Source organism: Manduca sexta, chromosome 10, assembly GCF_014839805.1.
Source record: "Manduca sexta isolate Smith_Timp_Sample1 chromosome 10, JHU_Msex_v1.0, whole genome shotgun sequence".
NCBI classification, from domain to species: Eukaryota; Metazoa; Arthropoda; class Insecta; order Lepidoptera; family Sphingidae; genus Manduca; species Manduca sexta.
The window spans coordinates 12626560-12649751 of NC_051124.1; the positions used below are offsets into that span (position 1 = coordinate 12626560).

Here is a 23192-nt window from a genome sequence, read left to right on the forward strand (position 1 = left end):
CCATCACACATGTATTGCCATTCTAATTATTATAATTAACATAAATATTATTACAGCACTTCGTTCATTGTCTATGGAAGCATACAAAAGCTGTCTAAAATACACTAAAAAAGTGACTGCAAAATACCTAATTTATGATAGGATAATTATTTATTAGATTTTATCAACAACTATTTCTATCGTAATGGTTACATCTACTAAGAATATATAAGCAAGTACACTTAAATGCCCGCGGTTCCACACACATACTTACGCCTTTTATCCTCTAAGAGGTAAGCAAAGGTGTAACTGTGGACCGGTGACATGTAATCACTTTTCGGCTTATGTGTTTCATCCCATAGTGTGATATGGAGTGAACATACTAACATGATTCTACTCACCGGCAATCTGTAATCGAATTACAGATCCTACTTACACCAATCCGAAAGATTTAATTTGGTAGAAATTTGTCCAACAATTTTAGTGTTTAGGTAAGTATGTATTTCTAACATACAACTGAACAGACAAACTTAACAATATGATATCTATAGTAATATTAAAAAGAGGAAATAACGGTGTCCAAAAATTCACGCAAGAAGTAATTTTGATAGAAAACACAGGTTTATAATTAAAAATTGTATTTTTTTTATTGATTTATATAGTATGTAGTATAGGGTTATATATGGAATAGCATGTCGAGTAAATGGCCTCCACGACTTTGCTGGCACTTTTGTTGAAATTTTCCATGATTGTTTTGCATAAATGTGGCTGAATTTTGTTGATACAGCGCTAAATTTCCTCCTTCAAGGCGTGGGTGATCGTGGGCTTATTGATATAAACCTTAGACTTCAAAAAACCCCAAAGAAAAAAATCCAATGGCGTTAAATCACATGATCTGGGCGGCCAATTTTGATCACCAAAACAGGAAATTACACGACCAGGAAATGACTCACGTAGTAATTGAATTGTTTCTCGAGCTGCATGGCATGTGGTGCCGTCTTATTGAAACCACATGCCATCCACATCCACATCTTGCAATTTTGGCACAAGAAAATAGATTATCATGTCGCGATAGCGAGCACCATTAACCGTTATTGTCTGACCAGCTGCGTTTACGAAGAAGAATGGTCCGATGATGCCTCCAACTCAAAATACGCACCAAACAGTGACACGTTGTGGATGCATTTGTTTGTCAACAATAACTTGTGGATTTTCTGAACCCAAAATGCGACAATTTTGTCGATTAACAAAGCCATCAAGATGAAAATGAGCCTCATGGCTGAAGATGATTTCCAAACCAAACTTTAATTATTTACAAAATATTGTTCAACAATAAAAATGCGTTGTTTTTTTGTGTAGCACTTAAAAATTTAAGCTTTTTAAAAATGTTAAATAAGTATCTGAAATATTTAGAATCGTAAAATCCAGGGAAACTCGGCATCTTTGCAATGTAATGCAAATTTTTTGTGGGGTGTGTTCTGGATTCAAATTCTGAATCATTCCGGATGCAAAAACCCTCAGAAAACCCATCCTCATAATATCCTGAGATAATATCGCATCACGCATGTCACAAAACTTAGAACCATAGACATTCAGAAAGTGTTTGCTATGCTACATAATGTCCATTAAAAACTGGAACGCGATTACACAATGCTGCCAGTAGTTTTGTTTTTTCGAATGGTAATATTTTTGAATTTCAATTTTCGCGGTTTCAGTATTTTTATTACCTACCTACGGCGTCGAAGTTTTAATTCGAGCTTGAAAAAAAAGTTTTACGTACCTACAAAATTAAGATATCGTCTGTAAATCTAATCTAATTAAATAGTAATCTAAGTTATACAAACTTCCTAATCAAGCAGCGTAACTTTCTTTTTTATGCAAGTATAGATAAATTTAAAAATGTTTAAAACACGGTAAGTTTCTTCATAATAAATAAGCAATAGCCATACATTTCTTACTTTAATTACCGAGCCCTTTAATTCCATATACAAGTAGGAACAATAAATTTTGAAATAAAATAATGTAATAAAACACGACAAAAGATTTACAAACACAATTTATTTCACAATTGTTACAATCATAAGTACACTTTATAACTATGTACATTACAAATTTTTAGAGTGTCAAGACCTGAAAAATACAAATGTGTTATTCGCAAAACCAAACAATGCGTGGATGATAAACAGACAAGTATGTTGGTGGAAACCAACACTGCATACACTGGCCCTATCACAAGGAATATGAGTAAAATACTTAAAATTATGAATGAGTTTGATATTTACGAGGTGTACCGATGCATGCCTCTACTTGGTGATGAGAAAAACAATGTACCAGACTGGGATGTTCACATTGTACATTTTGCAGTAGTTTACACTGGATGTTAACTATATAAAAATATATAGATGGTTAGATATGTGTTCTAAGGCTGTTTGTTATATTATTATAAACATTAATAGTACAATGGAAACTTATTTATATAGGAGCCATTTCATTAACTTTAAGTGCTAAGCATTTATACCTATTTTCATATGTTATATTGAGTTAATTGATAAGTTTAAATGTTCATTTTGAGTTTTTATATACAGGGTATTCACTTTTTTGTTAACAAAATTAGCTATTGAATTTTTTTTTATGTACACAGAACACAAAATATTGTAACAATACTAATCAGTAATTTGTTAAATAACAAACAATTTTTGATTTTTTTAACAGAATTATTTTTAGGAGCTCATCATACATTATTATTTATTATAAGAATCTATATTATTTTTCTATTAAGTTGATGTTAAAAAGTTTTTTTGTTAAGTCATATCTTTATGTTCCTTTAAATATTTTGTTTCATTATGACAAAGCTTATAAAGCTAATGTTATGTAGACATTTAAATAATTGTGTGTGCATGTATGTAGTCTATGCACAAATTAGATTTATTTTTTTGAAATTCAACGGCACAAAGAAAGCCAGCATGGAGGTGTGGAGAGTATGCCGAGACTTCTAAGGGTTTGTCAGTGTGTAGCTGGATATGGGATTAATGTTGCACATTGAGCTACCACATGCCATGTGTTGCATCTTCCATACATTGTAGTAATTCTCACACCAAGAGCACACATTCAATATGCAACATGACTATCACAGCCATCCTCATTCTCTGGTAAGGCTTTTACAAAAGCCGTTTGCATTTATAGATCATCTCCCAATCTACATACCAGCTAATCTTCGCTCATATGTAGACAAAACAAACCTTACATATTATAGTGCCAAAATTATGTTCTTTTATTTTATGTTTGTTGAATTTTCTAATAAATGTTATGTCATATTTGTCTGTTTTTTTACTTTACATCATACACATAATATTATTATAAATTGTTTCCTCAACATGTATTATTGAACCCTAAACTTTGTTTCTCACCACCCTACTTATTAGAATACATCTTCAGTCATCAGATCTATTTATAATACTTATGTATTTATGGGGAATGTAGGTCTTATTTATTTTGCTATGAAACAGGAATGGATTCTAGCAAATTTAAGGGGGGTCAATGTTAGTTAATATATTACAATGCGATAGAATACTAATTGTCGTAAATGAGATTAGAGCATCTCTAATTGCAGAATAACGATATTACAAAAACAAAAAGAAAAAAAGATTTTGATATGGTATAAAACTTACAAAGGGCTAGTGCGCACCACAATCGCGTAAATATTGGTAATAATATGCATTGTAGACAAGGGGTGCAAACGTAACAATGAAGCTTCCATCTAGCATTTATATAACATGTGTCCCAACAATTCTATAATTGCACTGCACTAAGAAAATTATACTAATACAGCTGCATCAGATTACAGCATACAAGCTTAATAAAAATAACATTTTACTAAGCATAAACAATGTCAAACTTCACAACATTTATTATTTGATCCTTAATTATTTATTGAAGTAAAAATTATAATCTAGCACTTGTGCGATAATATTTCTTTAGAAACTTTCACCCTATAATAAACACACCAATAATTAACTAATTACTCTATTATTGCACATTACTATTGTATTATTTGATATTAAACTTCATTCATACATTGGTTCTGAATTCTGTTGTAATTAATTGACAATAAATATTTTATAGCTACCTCACTTTGCACCGGTCAAAGGCATGTTATAGATTATTTAATAACTTTTAGTTGTTGTCTAATAAAAATAAGGTATTGCAAGTGTTTAGGGAGCCCCGGGAATTTCGCAAAGCTTACAAATATACTCAATATTAAAATATTTTCAAGGCAACATAGATTTTGCTTGCCATATCGTCTACCCACATGAATGTTCGCTGACTCCTGTTAATTACGCTATTAAAAGTAATTAAACTATTTGCTTACTACTAGGCATATTGCTAAATTAGCAAAAAAAAACCTAATATTTTCCTATTACAAAAAATAATAACTTTCATAGACCCCTTTCTTTACAATTGCAACTACATTTATCTCTATAATATTGAACGCTATTTCTGTGTACTATTGCTACAATCCACTATGAATTGCAGTTTATTGTATAGTCACTTCAAATTCATTGATTGCGTGCTAAAATAATCTAATCTAATATTTGTCGCTTTGAAATTATTGTCCTTCAAACTCTTTGCTGTTTATTCATAAAATAAGCATTCAGATTCAAATTGAGAATGGATTAAAATTGCTTAAGCATTTCATTTGACACCCATATTTACTGGATCCGACCCTGATCTAAACACTATATTCGAGACGATAATATTTGAGTTGCATGATTAACTATCTATAAATTGGCTTTCACCGCTGAAAGTACATCCCGAGTGTTGTATGATGTGGGACGCAGTATATATGCCGCATTTGACGCATGTTTTGAATGGTTTTTCTAAGACGAGTTGGCTAAGGAAGCCGCCTGTGAAGGCATCTCCCGCCCCGTTGGTGTCGACAATTTGTTCTCGCTCGAGCTTCATGACGGGCACCAGGGTAACTTTACCTTCCTCCACCAGGATCACGGGCTCCCGGCCTTGTGTGATGACCACAACGCGTGGCCTTGAGGAGTTCAGTTTGGGCAGGGCGGCGATTTCAAGCGCGACGTCTTGTAGGTCTGTTGACTTGAGGTTGAACGCTTTCGCGAACGCTTCGGCTTCCTGCAATCGAGAGGAAATTTAACAAGTTGAAATCTATATTATTAACAAGCTAATTAGTCGTAAGTGCATCATAGTCTAGTAGCTAGTTAGGAATATAAGGATCTTCGACGAATGTCCGCAGGTTCAAAACCTAAGGCACACCCGACTACGAATTAATGGTGAAGAAAAACATCGAGAGGAAACCTACGTACCTGAGAATTCTCCGGAAGAATATGAACGAGGTGAGGTATATGTAAGGATATTTGGGTTTGAGGTACCCGCAAGAAGCCAGTGTGCTGGACTGAGGCCTAAATAACCGTCTCGGTAGTAGACGAAGCCTGTGCTTACCAGCAGGCAGTATATAATACAGGATTGATATTATATAATTAGTCAGAAATAAAGCTATTGGGCTCTTGCCTGACTGTATAGAAATTTTTATTTTTACATATAAGTATTTTATCAGTTTGTATAATCATTTATAGTACTATAAATCTTATTAAATTATGAGCATCCGATCTAAAGATGATATCCGTAGATGTTTTTCGACATAATATGGTTGTTATTATACACCGACTAAGTATATCTTATGTTTATGAAATCGTCAAAGCAAGACAATATTTTCTTATTGTGGGTTCCGAATTATCAGTATGTTTTTCGTTATGTTATATTTCATAAAACGAATTGACAATAATTGTATTAATTAAGGAATCTGTGTTCCGCCACCACCACAAAGAAATAACTGAAGATTCTTAGCTTCAAAAGTACGCCGATTTCAGTTAGAAATTGAATGGTTTGAGATACGAGAATTTAACACATATACTCACATAGAGAGAGAGAGAGAGAGAGAGAGAGAGAAAGAGAGACGTTTCTTATTTCGTGTTATACTATGTTTTCGCCATTTATAATTAATATGAATACGAAATCTAAAATCTAGATTGCGTATAGGCTTAGTGAAAGATAATGTCCTTGGCTCAAAGTATATTTTATCTAAAATCCACTCATAGCTTCTGCGAATATTATCGGACCATCCGAATGAAATCATACTGATAGCATATTTAAATGTACGTATACCTACCTACTTAATATGCGTAATTGCCTATAGTTATTGTAGAATAATAATGTCGTCCCTATCAATGGAATGCAACATGTATGGTGAAAAGTGGACGCCGTGGTTGTTCCTTAGCTTATATCCCCGGGAATAAGAGCGTGCGTGCGTGTGTGCGTGCGTGTGCGTGTGCGTGTGTTATAATACACTATATGTAATTTATATATGATATCGTTTGTATGGATCATTGATGGACACCTTAACAATTGTATTACTATTTACTATGCAGTCTTAGTAGGTTATCATAATGCGGGAAAACACCTGCATATGTGTCTAAAAATAACCACGCATTCACAAGACATCTGTCCACGTTATCAAACTTAATTATCAAATTCAAATACACTGTTTATGTTATGTAAAGGTAAATTTGTTTAGAAATACATATTTATATACGGATTTGTAGACTATAAAGTATATCGTCTGAAAGGAACCGTCTCTAACTGCCGAATTCAATAAACGATCTAATTAGCTTTTTTCAGTAAATGGAACAGTAAGAAAAATGTGTTTTTGATCATTCTTACAAATTATTTTCGAATCCGGAACGAAGATTAAGATTGCAATCATTTCTTTAAATCGGCTGTAAGTCAGGTTACTGGAACGCTAGGGTTCCCAATCTTTTAGGTCTTCGTACATATTATTCTTTTAACACGTGACGGGCAAAGGCTCCCTAAAAAACGGCCATAAACATCCCAATGCTATTATACCAAACTTTCTGGTTTTATCCAGTTCAATTCACGTCTCCAGGCTGCCACGGAATGAACTTTCGTGCACCTACGTAAATAAAAAAACACATTTAAGCCGGATATGAAAATAAATCAAACTTACCGATTCGTTACCGAAAAGTACGTCGACATACGGAAGCAGTTTCTCAAGCGGTTCCTTATAGAACTGTGATACGAAAGGCGCGCTCAGGTTCATTATGAACGTGTGGCCTTTTGCATGCGCGTGCGACGCCAACTGGAGGATGGATTCAGGAGACACCGCCACGAAGAAACCCTGTGGGGAAAGACTATGGTCAATTGAGGCATTTTACAAAACATTCGTAGAGCTTATTCGACTGTTTTCCTGGTTTCGATTATTTTTTGAGTATTGTGGAAATCCAAGAGACGCATGTCAACTCTGGCATTGATCAGCGAGGACTAGACTCAGGTGAAAAGATTTTTTAATTCCTTCTAAAAACTATCAAGTTGAACACAAGATTGATATAATCACAGTCCATGCACACTTACAATTCAAGGGAAAATATAAATGTATTACCTTGAAGAAATAAGGGATTCAGAAGAAGGGAAAAAGAAAAAAATACATTGTTCCAAAAGATCTATGAAATTTTACATTGTTTCGACAACAATAAGCCTCGTCACGGACTCAATTACATAAATATAGTTTTTATAACCGTTCTCATGATAACAGATATCGTCGATAATTTTTATTGTGCGGTAATCTCAAAATTATGCGCATCGAAAAGTGGGCTAGTTATATAAAAAACTGCTCTATATTTCAGTTCAAGGTTATAAAATAAACTTGAATGTTTCTGCTTTAAAAATTCTTAACTCTGACAAATAATGACCAGACGACTGCCAGGGTATTTTTAGATAACATAGGTGAGTATTAAGACAGGGTTTTCAGTAACCCGAAGCAGGGGTTAAATTACACCAGATACCTGGTTAGAATAGAATAACTATACTAACCAAGTAGGTGTATAGTATACACCGTTATCACACCAACTATTTGTGAAAATGGTACCTGTTGAGCTAGACTATTTATCGTACTATTACTAAAATATAGAGCGGCTTTGTCACTTAGCTATATCTGTTCAAATCATTAATGAATAAAGCCAGGGGAAAAATAACAGGGGACATTACCAAAAATAAAATAATCAGAAAAATGTAAGGTGTCAATGATTTCTTAATATAAAAAAAATATATATATTATAAAAACAACTCACAGAAGCGTAAAAGAACTTGGCAGCTTCGATGCTTTCCTTGCACTCGTCCTTAGCCAGGTGGTCCGGCGTGAACTTCTGCGCGGCGGCGAGGTTGGCGCACAGCGAGCGGTGCGTGCCCGTCACCAGCACCGCGCACGTGCCCGTCGGCACCTCATCCGTCACCTGGTACTGCACTGTCACCCCCTCCGCACTGTTACAATATATCAAACCAAATGAATTTTGATGCTATATCTTGATAAACGAAATCAACAGTCGAATATGACTATTGCCTTGTTTTTTGAATTTTGAACTTAGATTAAACGTTAAGACAGTTTCTCCTTACAATTAAAAATGGTCTAGAAACTACTAATAAGCTTGTAAAAGATTTTTTAAACTATCTCAAATTTATAGATATTTCACCCCTTAACTAACTAGCTGCAGCCGTGGTCATTTAAAACCCACTCTTCAGCAAAACGAAACATCATATTTCTGAAATAGTAAACGTGGATATTGTTTCACTTATTTCATAATGTAGCACTAAAATTGTTGATTCCATCTCCTAAAGTAAACATAATTTAAATTTGCAACCAACACTATTAGATAGACAATTTATCCTTTTACGAGGAATATGGTCCCACAGGCGCCGCGCATTTTGTAAATTCTTAGAATTGACTATTTCCCGTCGATTGCCGTTGTCCCGCGTCATAATGCCATTTTTTATTAAACCGACTTCAAAAGAAAAAGGTTTATCTATTCGTCGAAATTTTCTTTCATGTTTGTTTAGCGATATTGTTTTACCCCATGGTCCAATATAAATGATTAATTTTAAGTTCGATTTAATATAGCTTCGAAATAGCCCCATTTTAAGTTCATGGGTATTTTAGGACCTAGGACTTCGAAAATGGAGATAGGAACTCCTCAAAATCAAATAGGATTTTGATGATTCTTTTTGAATATAAAATACATCAACACATACAATTGAACCCTATTGGGCTCAATTAGAATAACGAAAAAGCAAAAAAAAAATTACAAAAGGCCAAAAATCACTACAATCAAAAAAATATTTGTATGTGGATGGATGTGGAAATGATGTGTGGTCGAAAAACCGATACCGAATGGCAAATACGCAAACATTTAAACAAACTTTGCACAAATACGCAAATACCCATGCTACAAATGTGTTCAAACAAATTTTCAAATATTTTTGCTATGTGTGGCGTCGGCATTAGTGCTATAAATGTCATATCACTGGTTGAAAGAATGAATATTTTTGTATTAAAAAAATTTCAAAACGACATACAATTTTTAATTTTTTTATTTTTATTCGTAATATTTCGCAGGTTTCCATCCGTAATTCGTACGTCGTAAAAGTATAGGACGAATGCTCACGGCCTTTTGCTCGGATAAAAGCCTTAAGTTACTAATTGGTTATAAACGTGATGTACTTAGGTATAAAATATATGTTTATTACCATATAATGAATGTGCAAAGAAGCATGTTTTGCGTGCCTAACGCCTATGTGTAGGTCAATACTGTCTCGCTAAATGAGCTCAAGGACTGTGACGTCATACGAAATGGACTTAACTGTATTCTGACAAATTTACGTGGATTTTTGTCACGTATACATACGTCAATACTTGTGGTATCAGGTAATAAATCAGAGATTTTTTATCATTTTACTTATTATACAGCTTAATAATGACTGCATTGTGAAACATTAAATATTAATTGGCAATTGTATTGTCGAGTAATTACTCTACAAAGTCCTTCAAATGTTCTTCAAATTATCTCAACTATGAAATCTACATGGCTATATTGTTTAAGTTCAATTATTAGTCGCTCGGACGACTAGTTATTTCAAAACCCAGGGGAATCCACGTAATGTGTGACGGAATAACAACCCTATTTGATAAGTGCACATAAACTACCTCCGTCTTCTAAGGCTAGTAAGACCCCCCCTAAATTAGGAGAAGTAGATCTACAACCGATATGTTTATCACTTTGACTGAATCCTACTTACGAAGCATCCAGAGATTTTAAAATACCCAGAAATAGGATCCTAACAAAAGGAATAATGATCGGTAATAAATATGTTTCCAGCGATTGATGTCGATTTTTTATACTTACATTATTTATAATATCAGCTCTGTACCATATACTGTCTTACTGTTGGGCACGGGCCTCCTCTTCTACTGAGAAGGAATAGGCCTTAGTCCACCACGCTGGCCTAGTGCGGGTTGGTAGACTTCACACACCTTCGAAATTTCTATAGAGAACTTTTCAGATGTGCAGATTTCCTCATGATGTTTTCCTTCACCGTTAAAGCAAGCGATAATTCACAATAGAATCCACACATAATTTTGGAAAAGTCAGAGGTGCCCTTGGGTTTTGAACCTGCGGACATTCGTCTCAGCAGTTCGTGCCACAACCAACAAGGCTATCGCCGCCCCTTACATACTTACATTGTTTAAATATATTTAAATAATATTTTGATAGTAAGTAACTCATTAAATGTAGAAACATATTATGCCAGGGGAAAACCATCTATATCGACATATTTTTCGATGTGCTACGATGTCGTTCTAAGTCCCCTAAGCTGGTAATACGGAACACAAGGAATAGTTAAATCTTGTCTTGAAATCCAAAGCCTTATCAGATTGTCAATGTATGAGAAAATCGTACAGCACTTTTTATTTCAATAACTAGACTTGATATGTGAAAAGATAAAAGCCATTCATTGACAAGTCAGTTCCCTGTATCGGCGGCATCGGTGAAACGCGGCCGAAATTCGATGACATGTTCGAGTGGCGATAACGGGAGCAAATGTTATCAGTGCTCGCGTCTCACGTAATATCTATTATCTCGTGAGATGTTTGTGCCAGGGTTACATCATGTTAGCCTGCGGGGCCATTCGGCAAATATTAATACTATTTGTCTCCTTTATGTTTGAACGGTTTGATAACGCGTACTGTATGCAGTTTATTTGTCGACTTATTCAGTCAGTCAGCTAGCCAACAGTTAACCGCAAACTATTTGGCTAATTTGCCTGCAGTCTTACATGCGTCGTCGGTTATTTTAAATAGGACAAAGAGCCAGGGTATTTTCTTTTTTGGAAATTTTGTTAACAATAAAATATAACTACCAAATACATTGCCAAAATCATAATCTTAAATAGTAAATTTCTGATATTAGTGCGTAAAGCGAAGACGTTTTGAAGTTTATAACCAATTGAATATAAACCCTTGTATGGATGGGGATGAAATTAAGTTAAACTCTTGAAGACGAGAGCAAAAACGGTGTTAAAAAAATACTTACACTGCCCTCTCCTTAAGGATTTTGGCATAATCGTCGTTCCCCACGCATCCGAAGTACGTGCACATGTTGGGTTCCTTCAGGATCCATTGAGCAACCCTCAGTGAGTTCTGGACGCTGCCACCGGCTATGAACTCCGCGTTGTATCTAAGTGGGAAACATTTAGAAAATATAAATTTAATAAAATAGACGTGTATTAAGTTGTCCTAAGCCATTGGTGGAATAATAAATAGCGCAAACATAAATTTTAGAAATATACACTCTTGGGTGTCGGCCTTCTATTTGGGTTACACGCAGCTTATTTTGATATTATGTTTTCTATGTTAAACGCAAGCTCGTATTATTTTCACTTTTACAAAATTATTAATTTAAAACAACACGCACACGACATTCTTGATTCTAACTACTGAAAGCTTATAACGTTGATTTACTATGGAATGATTAAACATGTACGCTTATATTTTACATTAAATAAGTTAGATTCACTTTTGATGTGAATTACTTTTAGTCATGACTTAATTAATGGACTAACGTAATTAGCACGGAAAAGCTAGCCACCTCCCACAGTAATGAAGCGAGACGATAGGGGAATAGTTCCCGTTCCCTAGGTCACACGGATTAAAATGTATTTAATGTCCCCTGGAACCACCGTCCCACACAGGCTAAAATAGGCCTCCACCGAATTTTTTGCGATATGCCGACGTTGAAAAATTGGATAGCGAACCCAAAGAAGTGTCACATGTGGCCACTGGACCGTAAAAGCCAGAGTAAGGTTGGAAAGGACCGGTTTCAGTAGCAATTGGTTATATTACTACATGATAGTTTGGCACCGAATCTCATACTTAGAGGATTTTTTACTTACAAAGTTGACTATCTATACCGACACACCCTGGATTTGACGATGATTTAAGCAATTTTCATGAAAGAAAGCCCTGTGCCATGGCAAACATTATGCCTCTGATTTTTACAGCTATGTCTCATTTACAGGTGTCCAGCTTATACACACTGACTATTACTCTAATGATATATTCACAAGTGAAGTAATGTTTAAACATTTGCTATGATGCAACTAAACTATCAAACCAAAGCCAATACTTGGCAGGGGGTGACTTGAAGTCCGATGTACTTTTCAAACCTGGAAAATGCATAGTCCTACTAAATTTAATTACTAATACACAAAAATGCAGTTAAATTACATACACAATATTGCACATATCCCAGAAATGGTACAAGATGCAACTGTTGCAGGCTTAGTTTGTACCAATTTATTCTTATCCCTCTAATTGATATGGCAGAAATTCTCTTGAGGCATTTCTTAATTCTTTTATAAAAAACTTCATTTTCATAGCCTGACTTGAGAATGTATCTCAGATTGTGAGCCATATCCCTATGCTAGCTTATACAAAAGCAGGAGAAATGGCCTATTGTTCATAAATCAATGCGGTTTCACTATGACCCAGACACTTATGTTGAATGGTGAATCATCTCTTGTCAGTTAACACTCTATCTAACTCTACTCCACTTGTCATCAGGTGCAGTAGGGTAACTTAACCATGGCTATATGTGTTTTTAGAACAAACAATACTAACTTATCCATAAGCTCCTTATACAAGGGCATATGTTTCTCCTCTGCCATAATAGCATCATCAGGCTTCATGTCATACTTCTTGAGCAAGTCTTCATCCACTATGGCCGATATGTCCAGCAGGGGGTTGCCGATACCCAACAACAGGCCTTTCCTATTGCTGAAAGAAATTATATGCAAGTTGCATAAGTACAGGATTATATAGTTGTTAGAAAAAAAATATGTTAAGAATTCAATAAACCCATTTGTTAATGCAAATATCTTATGCAATAATCTTAGAATAATTTATAAACTACTACTATAAGAGTAAAATACACATTTATTTGCTAGTAATTAATATTTAAACTGTATTATGTAAATTTTGTATAATATTAAAGTGGAAGAAGCTGTTTCTCTTGCACTAATATAAGTGGGTGGTTGTGGGATGATGAAAATTGCACCAATTTTTGTATTAACAGTATTATGTAAGTGTACTAAATATAACTAATGCAAACCAAATATTATAAAAGTGTTAGAAATAAACTCACTGTATCATATTGTTCATGTTATTTTTAGAACACACAAAACTGCTCAATTTAAAACTTCAGACATAATATTATAAAAAGAAGAAGGTTAAAAGTCTTTAAAATTATTTTATAAAATATTTTAGTTTCGAAACCAAGGTAATATTAGCCATTCAAGACGAGATAATAATAGCAAAAAAAATGGTAACCTGTTTATTTTTTATTACTAAGTCAACTCATTAAACTTCCATTGTTTTAAAACTGAAACTAATTTTTACCACGCGCATTAATTTTCTATAGAGATAATATTCTCAATTACGCAAATTTACAGACGGAACTAAAGGAAGTCACTATTAGCATTTTAAAAATTCTTACCCAGCGCTATTCATTATGTAATGAAGGTTATAACGAAAAACAGAATATTTTCCAAAGTCGCAAACGACTCTTTATGCTGTACAGAAACACTAGAGATATCTACGTATAGTTTGAAAAGAATCACCGCATGTTTTTTTGTTGATAATACGCGTAAACGTGCTTGCAGCCTCTACGCCGGGTGAATAAATGACATTTTACGTCAAAAAACGAGCCAAGGAAATGGAGTTGTCGAAACTGTCAAAAAATTCCACAGACAAAATAAGCAATTGGTTATGCTAAAATTATCAAAAAATATATATGGAATATAGCGGACCATAGAGAATTTAATTTAAATTCATTCATCCAGCATCCTGCAACTTGAAACTTCCAGCAAGAAACCCTGCATTGCTCTTGCTACTCTTTCTAGCTTCAAATGTTATCGTACATTTTCATACAAATAGAAAGAGACAATAAAATATGGTATTTTCCTGCTAAATTCCAATAAGTAAAACTAGCAGGATTCTAAATTCATTTCTAAGTCCGCAGCCCGCGCCTCCTCAGTATTTCATAACCTACAACCGGCGGAAGATCACGTTTTGCGATCCCGGTGAGAATCTTCGAGAATAAGTTTTGGATCCACATTGAAATACTGTATTAATCCATCCGCACAAAAATGTTGCGCTTACCTCGCGTTGTTCGTCAGAGCATCTCATTACACAAATCGCAACAACTAACACGATCTTACGCAAAAGATGTGAGGTTCGGCGCTGATGTAAGAGCCCTCATGCTGCAGGGCGTAGACATTCTGGCCGACGCCGTCGCCGTCACAATGGGTCCAAAAGGCAGAAACGTTATTCTAGAACAATCATGGGGCTCACCGAAAATCACAAAGGACGGTGTCACAGTCGCCAAGGGTGTCGAACTCAAGGACAAATTCCAGAACATTGGCGCTAAACTAGTGCAAAATGTTGCGAACAACACAAACGAGGAAGCCGGCGACGGCACGACCACAGCCACCGTGCTTGCCAGGGCCATCGCTAAGGAAGGTTTCGAAAAGATCTCGAAGGGCGCTAATCCGATCGAGATCCGTCGCGGCGTGATGCTCGCTGTCGACGCGGTCAAGGACAAGCTGAAAGGTATGTCGAAACCGGTCACCACCCCCGAGGAAATCGCGCAGGTCGCGACCATCTCGGCCAACGGCGACACCGCTATCGGTCAACTCATCGCTGACGCAATGAAGAAGGTGGGCAGAGACGGCGTGATCACTGTCAAGGACGGCAAAACTCTTACCGACGAGCTAGAGATCATTGAAGGTATGAAATTCGACAGAGGTTATATTTCACCATATTTCATCAACTCCTCCAAAGGTGCCAAAGTTGAATTCCAAGATGCCCTGGTATTATTCTCTGAGAAGAAAATCAGCAATGTGCAGACCATTATCCCCGCATTGGAGTTGGCTAACCAACAGAGGAAGCCACTGATCATTGTCGCAGAGGATGTAGATGGTGAGGCACTCTCGACCCTGGTAGTTAACAGACTTAAAATTGGTCTCCAAGTTGCAGCTGTCAAAGCTCCAGGTTTTGGTGACAACCGCAAATCTACACTCAGTGACATGGCCATCGCTACTGGTGGAGTTGTCTTTGGGGATGATGCAAACCTCATCAAGATTGAGGATGTCCAGCTGGCTGATTTCGGACAGGTGGGTGAAGTGATCATCACAAAAGATGACACACTCTTGTTGAAGGGCAAAGGAAAGAAATCTGATATTGACAGGAGAGCTGAACAAATCCGTGATCAAATTCAAGAGACTAACTCTGAATATGAGAAGGAGAAGTTGCAGGAGCGTCTCGCCAGGCTTGCGTCTGGTGTTGCTGTGCTCCATGTTGGAGGGTCCAGTGAGGTTGAAGTCAATGAAAAGAAAGACAGAGTCAATGATGCTCTCAATGCTACTCGCGCCGCAGTTGAGGAAGGTATTGTCCCTGGTGGTGGCTCTGCTCTCCTCAGATGTATCCCAGTCTTGGAAGCTCTCAAGACTGCCAACAGTGACCAAGCAACTGGTGTAGATATTGTTAAGAAAGCCCTCAAAATGCCCTGTATGACCATTGCACGTAATGCAGGCATTGATGGATCCGTAGTAGTTGCTAAAGTAGAGGACCTGGGACCTGAATTTGGTTATGATGCTTTAAATAATGAGTATGTTAACATGATTGAGAAGGGTATCATTGACCCAACAAAGGTCGTAAGAACAGCACTAACAGATGCCAGTGGTGTTGCCTCTCTCTTAACGACCGCTGAAGCTGTGATCTGTGAAATTCCACAAGAGAAGGAGCCCAACCCCATGGCAGGCATGGGCGGTATGGGCGGCATGGGAGGCATGGGTGGCATGGGCGGCATGATGTAAAGCACCTAAAAGGACTTAACCAAATGCATTTATGGTGAAAAAACTTTATTGTAGTTAACCGTTATGGGTATTTGCAATTCCTGTGTAGTCTGATTCAATTTACAAATGTGATGTATGAGTGAATATTAATTTGGATGGAGTCTGTTTGTGTTTATTTAGAAAGACAATTTTCTGTCTTGTTAGAAATATTTAGTTTTGTTTGCTTCGTTAGTGCGAGCAAGTGTTATTTTTAAATAAAATATAATGTTTTTATTTTCTTTTTGTTTTTTCTTCCCTTTATTTTTATATGTAGCTAGCACACTAGCATTTTCACATAAGTATTGTTTCCATGATAACCTTGAAATAGATTCTACGAATAAAGATGTAAAAATCCTGTAAATACTTTATCTCTTAGTTTTTTATACATTGAGCACATGATATTAGTTTGTCATGTCATTGTTGAACTAAAGTTTATAAAATATAAATGCCATGGCAACAGATTACGGATATAAAATGTATATTGATCTATGTATTAGAATAACATTAGGGGCTAGGGCTAAAAGAATATACCTCCAACCTAATAAACTGTTCAATGTTCAAAAAGTATATTTTTATAGGAATCAACAATCCTACACGTGTCCCATTTTGTACCAGAAATAACTTTAGTCCCATTTAGATCCCGTTTCTGTGTCCCTACCATTTAGCACGCATTTGTTAATAGCAATAATAAACCGGTTTCCATTTGACCCCATTCACGCAAGTGAAGGGCTTGTAAAATTTTAATTTAGAAGTTTCTAGATACCTATTCATTGAGTTACAATTTGAGACGGGTTACGTAACTTGAATCGTGCATATTTGCAATAGCGTTGTGTTTCGTTTGTTAGCTTTTTTACTACCTCACTGATAAAGTAAATCGTGTTATTATCACACAAGGTTCATTGTCCATGTGTGTAAAGTACGAACTAAGACGGGTGTGTACTATAAGATAAGTTAGCGCGGGAAATTCGGTTTAAATCTTGGACCTTGATAATTAAGTGTACAAATTTAAATGCCAATTACATTCGCTACGATTTTTGGAATTTTGTAGTCGGGAATTGGATTACCTATATAAGAAGCAGATATGGCAATAGGCCATATTGTAGTCTGTAGTTGCATGATACCATCAAAAGTAATTTGACGAAAGTGAATTCACTAGTTGCGTTCCTTCTTCTGGAATATAAATCACTATTTATATATTGATATACCTTTACACTTAAAGGCACCTCGATATTAGATCATATTATTCCTATCGATAGAATTACATTATCACGATGTTCAAAGGTTAGATATTTTTGCATAATAAAAAGGTATTTGCATGTTGCGTCCTTACTCCTTACACAGAAACATCTTTACAACTACGACTATTCTTTTTGCTTTGTTTTGGTCACAGCGTACAACCTACTTAATGCCTATTAGAATAATGTCCCGGCTTCGATTCCCAAATAAATAGCTTTTGTGAATTTGACTAAGATCCAATTAGCCGGAAATCAAGATTGAATCGCTCAGAGTGGGTTGATAGATTGGCAGGCGGACAGTCGTAGTTATAGATAATGGTGTAGTAACACACACACTCACATCTTACAACCCCGATGAGGTAGGCAGAGGCGTAAGTGGTACACTCGATTTCGTGTATTTCGTCCCATAATATGGTAGGGGATGCGCGTATATCGGACACAAATTTCGAACGTCAAGCGGAAAAATCCAATATTATTTTTCCCGAACTGGGATTCAAACCCGAGACGTCAAAGCGGGTCTCTTACTGCGAACGCATTAGAACTACGCCACCGAGGCAATCAGTATAGGAAGAGGTATTCTAAATTTAGTCATTTTGGTATATTGTGATCTTTTCTTTAACGCTACCTCAGAAGGCAACATAACCAGGAATATACTTCATGGTATTGTAGACACGTTTTAAAGTATACCAGACGTACCTACATTCTTTTGATCTAAGCAACAGAATTCGAAATATTATTAATTCTAAGTGTAGATGTTTAAGAAAATATTACTAAGTACTACATTTCGGCATAAAACTGTACCTACGTTACGGTTAATTGTTGGCATAATACTTACCTATAAATTTTATCAGCTTACTCAATACTTTCAAATTACAGCGTCAGCTATAAAAATGGCATTATATAACACCATTGTGTCGAGGTTATAAAAATAACATCATAATATGTGTTTCCAAATATTTGTGTCCAAATAACATGAATTTACATTACATATTATAATTCCAAATAATATAATATTCTTATCAATTCTCTGTCCTTCGAATATGGGTAATATCCCGGTGTTTGTTTCATAAGCCCTCCCCGAGGAGTCTTGCGCTTTCATTCCATACATATATGACGCACAATTCCGGACCGGAACCTGTAAGATTTACGCATTGCTTTTAAAATATATATTTTAGATATTTTTGGACATTTTAAAATACCAAAATATTCGTTATACATATATGGTTGCAAATGTTATGATGTGTATTTAAGAAAGAGTACAACAATTTTACTGGCAAAATCATTATGAAAATAATGAGACAATATTCACATTATAAGAAAAAATTAACAACCAAAGTAAAAATAACATTTATTATTGTAGAAATATATTAAGTGTCTTTTGTGTATATGTATTATGAATTTTGAATTATTAGCTTCTAAAAATACGATTAGTGTAGTTTCGCTCCGTGGATTGCCTAACACGCTACCGTAATCTGCGGAAACAAATTATGTAATTTTTTGGATGATTGTAAACGCTGCTGAATGTATTCCCGAATACAAAGAGAAAACTAATGTTTCACTTTTTAAATACAAATAAGAAAAGGTTTTTTAATTGATAAGCATTTATTAAAATTTGTCTTTTTTTATAATATGCATAAAATATACAGTAAAATTAACAATTTACAAAAATATCTGATCCTCATCTGAATCTCCAGCACCATACACGAAATGCCTTCGCATTATATTGCCTTCAACAATTGCACTCGAGTCATTCACGTCAGTGACCATATTGATATTTTTACAAGGAGTGACGGGATATCTGACTGGACCCAGCCACCTCCTGCTCAACCCGAAGTTTCTAGGCAAAGCAACACTTTTCGCAGAGTTGCTCTTCGATCTATCTAGACCGTTTAGAGACGACTGAATTGATTTTAACGACGATTTCTTCATCAGATCGTCTGAAACATTGTCGAGGTAATTTTCTGGTAAATCTACATCAGTCGGAACGCTTAGGCTCAAAGGCCTTCGTTTAGGTCTATTCGGTATTTGTCCACGCCATGTGTTGAACTTATGAGTATTCTTTTGAGGCGTATTTTCTTGCGACGAGTAATTTCCTATATCGGATTCCTCAAACACTTTGTTTTCTGAATAAGATTTTTGTAAATTACTTTTGTCCGGAGTGCTTTGCTTGCTTGATTTATCTTTCATTCTGTTAATCACTTTTTCTTTCGTTAGTTTAATAAGTGCGTATATTGTTTTTAAAGCTTCTTCATTTAACAATTCATCGTCCGTGATGTCGGCGTCAAGTGCACTAGCGACACTACTACTAATACCTTTCAAATTTAATCTAGTTTTACTAGATTCTATAGCTTGGTGTTCCGAATTACAGGCTTTATTCGCATTCTGAAGAACAATTAGTTCCACTGTTTTAGGTGCTGATTGAAGCATCATTAATGCTTTCTCATATTTAACATTTAGCAAAGTTTTACCATTAACTGATATGATTTGGTCTCCTGGTACAATTTTTTTGCATAAATCCGCTGGACTACCAGGCGTGATGGATTTTACGTACACGTTACCATCTGAGCCTTCAGCTACTTGAAGACCAAGCGCATTCATCTCATCTCTTTCTAGGACAGCTGTAACAAATACTCTCTCTCCCTGAACACATTCCATATTATCCAATTTTTCAAATAAAGATGTGTTCAGACAAGATTCATTAACTGTTGCATTGTAGTTAAAGACTTCAGGGTATACCTTAGGTGATTCTAGTACATAGGCAGTGGGCATATTAGATGCAGTTTGGTTGTAATGTCTCTCTGGTAACAACTGCATGCTATTTATAAGACAATTGTGCTTTTGTTCTGAATATAAATCATCTGAATCACTTTGAGTAGTGGCTACATCATCGGATCTTAGACAATCAGCAGAACTGTTTCTGATTGGTGATCTGGGATACCTATTTACAGTTTTCATTCCATGAAACACTCTTGTACCCATTTTCACACCATTTCTTCTGGGTAAACTACAACTTTCTGAAGATGATAATCCATCATTAGAAGAATTCCCTTGGTTAACATTCATTGTATTTAACAAACTTTCCTCACTTGGTTGGGGTGATAGTATTTGTCTCAATAATTCCTCAGTATTAGGCTTTTCATTTTCCTTATTCTGTGATTTCTTATCTCCAAAGATATCCATTTTGAATCTTCTTCTGACTGGCCTCCTTGATCTAACAGGATTTCTAACTGCTAAATTATAGCTGTCTTGATAGTTACTCCATTCTATTTTGCCTGGACTGTTCTCTTGGTTTAAAGGACAATTAAGTTCATCTGATAAATATGTTATAAAGTCTTCTTTTGCATATAATTTTAAGTACAGTCTGTGGTGAAGAGAAGCCAACCAAAATGTAAAGTAGCTTTTGGAGTCTGTCATTTTTAATTTATATTTAACTCCAATTTTGGACAGACCTGAATATGAGTTAGGCATAATATACAAGCTCTTTTTATTGTAGTAAAATGTGTGTATGTGATGCCATGGTAAACTTTGTAATACTATGCGATTGGCTGCATTTGAAATTTCAGCAGCATGATTGTTACGGGAATAAAGTGTGATTCCTCTTGGGCCAATGGAGAGCCATATGTCTCTACAAAACCCATCTCTGGTTGCCCACACAGCTGAGTAAAAGTGTGCCCCATAATCACGGAATGTTTGAGCTAATGTTATAAAGTTTATTATGGCTTTGTTTCTGTCTAACCCATGTCTAGATTCATGAGCTCTTTTCATTCTTAACTTAATGTCTGCCATGTCATTGGTAATCACACTTTCAGGCAAGTAGTGTTCAAGGAGAAAGTAATCAGCTGTACCATGCTCTCTGTAGGAGAATTCTCCAAATTCAATATGTAAAGCATAACCAGCCAGCAGAATGAGATTCTGTATTGTTGAGGTCAGTTGGCCTTCTACTGTAGCTCTCCTTAGCTGCAAATAGACCCTATACCTCCATTCTCCACCTTGAATGTTGTTGGAGACATTCTTAGGTAAGAAAAATTTGATTCTCAAGAATACAGTCAATGTATCATCACCATCAACAAGTTTATTCTTTTTTGAGCTTGTCTTATGCCAGTTTTCAGGGGCAATCTTTTTTATTTTATAATCATCTGGTAAAAACACAAAATCTCCTCCTAACAAAATTGCAATGCCAAGCATAAAGTTGTGTTCATATTTTTCACTGTGTACCAGAGCTTCAAAAAGCTGACCAGCTGTTATGACATTGGGATCACATAGTACTTCAACTTTTTGTCCATTCAACAGTACAACTGTTATCATCTTCTTATCAGCTATTGAAGATAAAGTCAGATCCATGTGTTTAGCAGGCTGGGAAGCTCTGACAATGAATTCTGGGCCCGTACATCCTTCTTTGCCTTTTAATCCACAATCTGCTTTATACAGTCTAGAAGCAGCTCTTTGAACGGGTTTACCTCTCCTGAAATTGCTGTTTAAAGGTTTATCATGTGCTTTAGCTCTGTGGTCACTAACCATGATTGCATGCATGGAAACGGCATTGTTCTGTATCTGAGGCTCCTCAATTTGAGTGCTGCAAGCTATGTCCAATGTAGAATGGGCACTACTTAGTCCACCTCTCCTTGGAGTGTCAAATAAATTAAACACAGCCTTTCTGTGAGTCCTAGGAATTCGGCAGCTTGGGAAAGGGTCTTTCTCATCTGGAGATTTTATAAGACCAGCACAACTTCTTGGACGGACACTGACTTTCAAGTCTGTGTTTGTGCTAGCCTCTTTGGAGCGTCTTTTAACATAGTTCTGTTCAGATTCCGTATTGAAGTAGTCAATATTGTGGGCGATGCCGATAGAGGCGGCTGAACAGGAGCTGCGGCCGGAGTCTTCGTCACATACTCGAGGCACTGAAACAAAAAAGTACATAATATTGTAAGCATAACTTTTAGTTGTAAAATAATTAAATTAAATAAATATATTATTAATAAAAATACGAACGTTGTATTATTTATTTACGCGCAAAGAATAAGAGAAAACAGTATCTATTACGTTACGTGTGTAAATACGATAAATACGAAAGACCTTGTATTTAGATTTTTTTAGACGTAAGGTAAAGTTATTAAAATAAAGTTATTATAAAAAATGCTAAGGAATGTGAGTGACGCATAAACAAAGAGTTGTCTCATGCGTTCTAAGTTAAATTGCATAAACATGATCTATCCATAAACGGATATTAGATATTCAAATATGCAAGTTTGTTACCACGGCGAGAGAAAGTTCTTTAACGTTCCCAGGCTCTCTCACATACTTATTGAATTATTACCTTAAATAATAACACATATATAAAACATTTTTAACTACGATTCTTTAGAAACATTATAAAACCACGCGAAAACTTTTACTTGAAAAACTTTTCATATTATTTGCACTTACTTTTTAACTTATATACAACTGTTGAAATTTGATTAACACGTTTTGTTTAATCATATGACCTAATTACTTTTACTTTCAACGAATATAACTAACATAATTATGATACAATTCACCAAAATCAATCCGAAACTTTTGTTTTCCTTGGTGAGCATTTTACTCACACTATTTTTTTTTTTTTTTATTTATTTCTGTCCATGGATACAAGTCCTTCAGACGCATACATAAATTATTTTA

At 35.4% G+C, this 23192-nt stretch overlaps 3 protein-coding genes and 1 long non-coding RNA gene across 6 annotated transcripts; 2 read left to right on the top strand and 2 right to left on the bottom strand.

Moving 5' to 3' along the window:
- The first annotated feature begins 100 nt into the window (after nucleotides 1–100).
- Nucleotides 101–3293, top strand: LOC119188973. Its single transcript, XR_005112187.1, has 3 exons — nucleotides 101–470; nucleotides 788–1892; nucleotides 2099–3293. It is a non-coding gene; the product is annotated as an uncharacterized LOC119188973 (long non-coding RNA).
- On the bottom strand, nucleotides 2018–14110 carry LOC115452163 (adenosine kinase 2). 2 transcript variants are annotated; one of them, XM_037437340.1, is made up of 6 exons: nucleotides 13902–14110; nucleotides 13028–13183; nucleotides 11442–11585; nucleotides 8148–8337; nucleotides 7028–7198; nucleotides 2018–5118 (listed from the first exon to the last, which is right to left on the bottom strand). In XM_037437340.1, exons 1-6 carry the CDS (start codon nucleotides 13913–13915, stop codon nucleotides 4750–4752), a joined length of 1044 nt encoding a protein of 347 aa, XP_037293237.1. In that variant the 5' UTR covers nucleotides 13916–14110; the 3' UTR covers nucleotides 2018–4749. The 2 variants fall into 2 exon arrangements, with proteins under 2 accessions (XP_037293237.1, XP_037293236.1); XM_037437339.1 differs by lacking the exon at nucleotides 13902–14110 and adding an exon at nucleotides 13551–13725.
- A 313-nt stretch (nucleotides 14111–14423) lies between these two features.
- Nucleotides 14424–16538, top strand: LOC115452155 (heat shock protein 60A). Its single transcript, XM_030180615.2, has one exon. It carries the CDS (start codon nucleotides 14554–14556, stop codon nucleotides 16279–16281), a length of 1728 nt encoding a protein of 575 aa, XP_030036475.1. The 5' UTR covers nucleotides 14424–14553; the 3' UTR covers nucleotides 16282–16538.
- Nucleotides 16539–19025: 2487 nt separating this feature from the next.
- Nucleotides 19026–23134, bottom strand: LOC115452157 (tyrosine-protein phosphatase non-receptor type 13). 2 transcript variants are annotated; one of them, XM_030180617.2, is made up of 2 exons: nucleotides 22524–22656; nucleotides 19026–22432 (listed from the first exon to the last, which is right to left on the bottom strand). In XM_030180617.2, exon 2 carries the CDS (start codon nucleotides 22062–22064, stop codon nucleotides 19194–19196), a length of 2871 nt encoding a protein of 956 aa, XP_030036477.2. In that variant the 5' UTR covers nucleotides 22065–22432; nucleotides 22524–22656; the 3' UTR covers nucleotides 19026–19193. The 2 variants fall into 2 exon arrangements, with proteins under 2 accessions (XP_030036477.2, XP_030036476.2); XM_030180616.2 differs by lacking the exon at nucleotides 22524–22656 and adding an exon at nucleotides 22959–23134 and having other exon boundaries at nucleotides 19030–22432.
- Nucleotides 23135–23192: the final 58 nt, after the last annotated feature.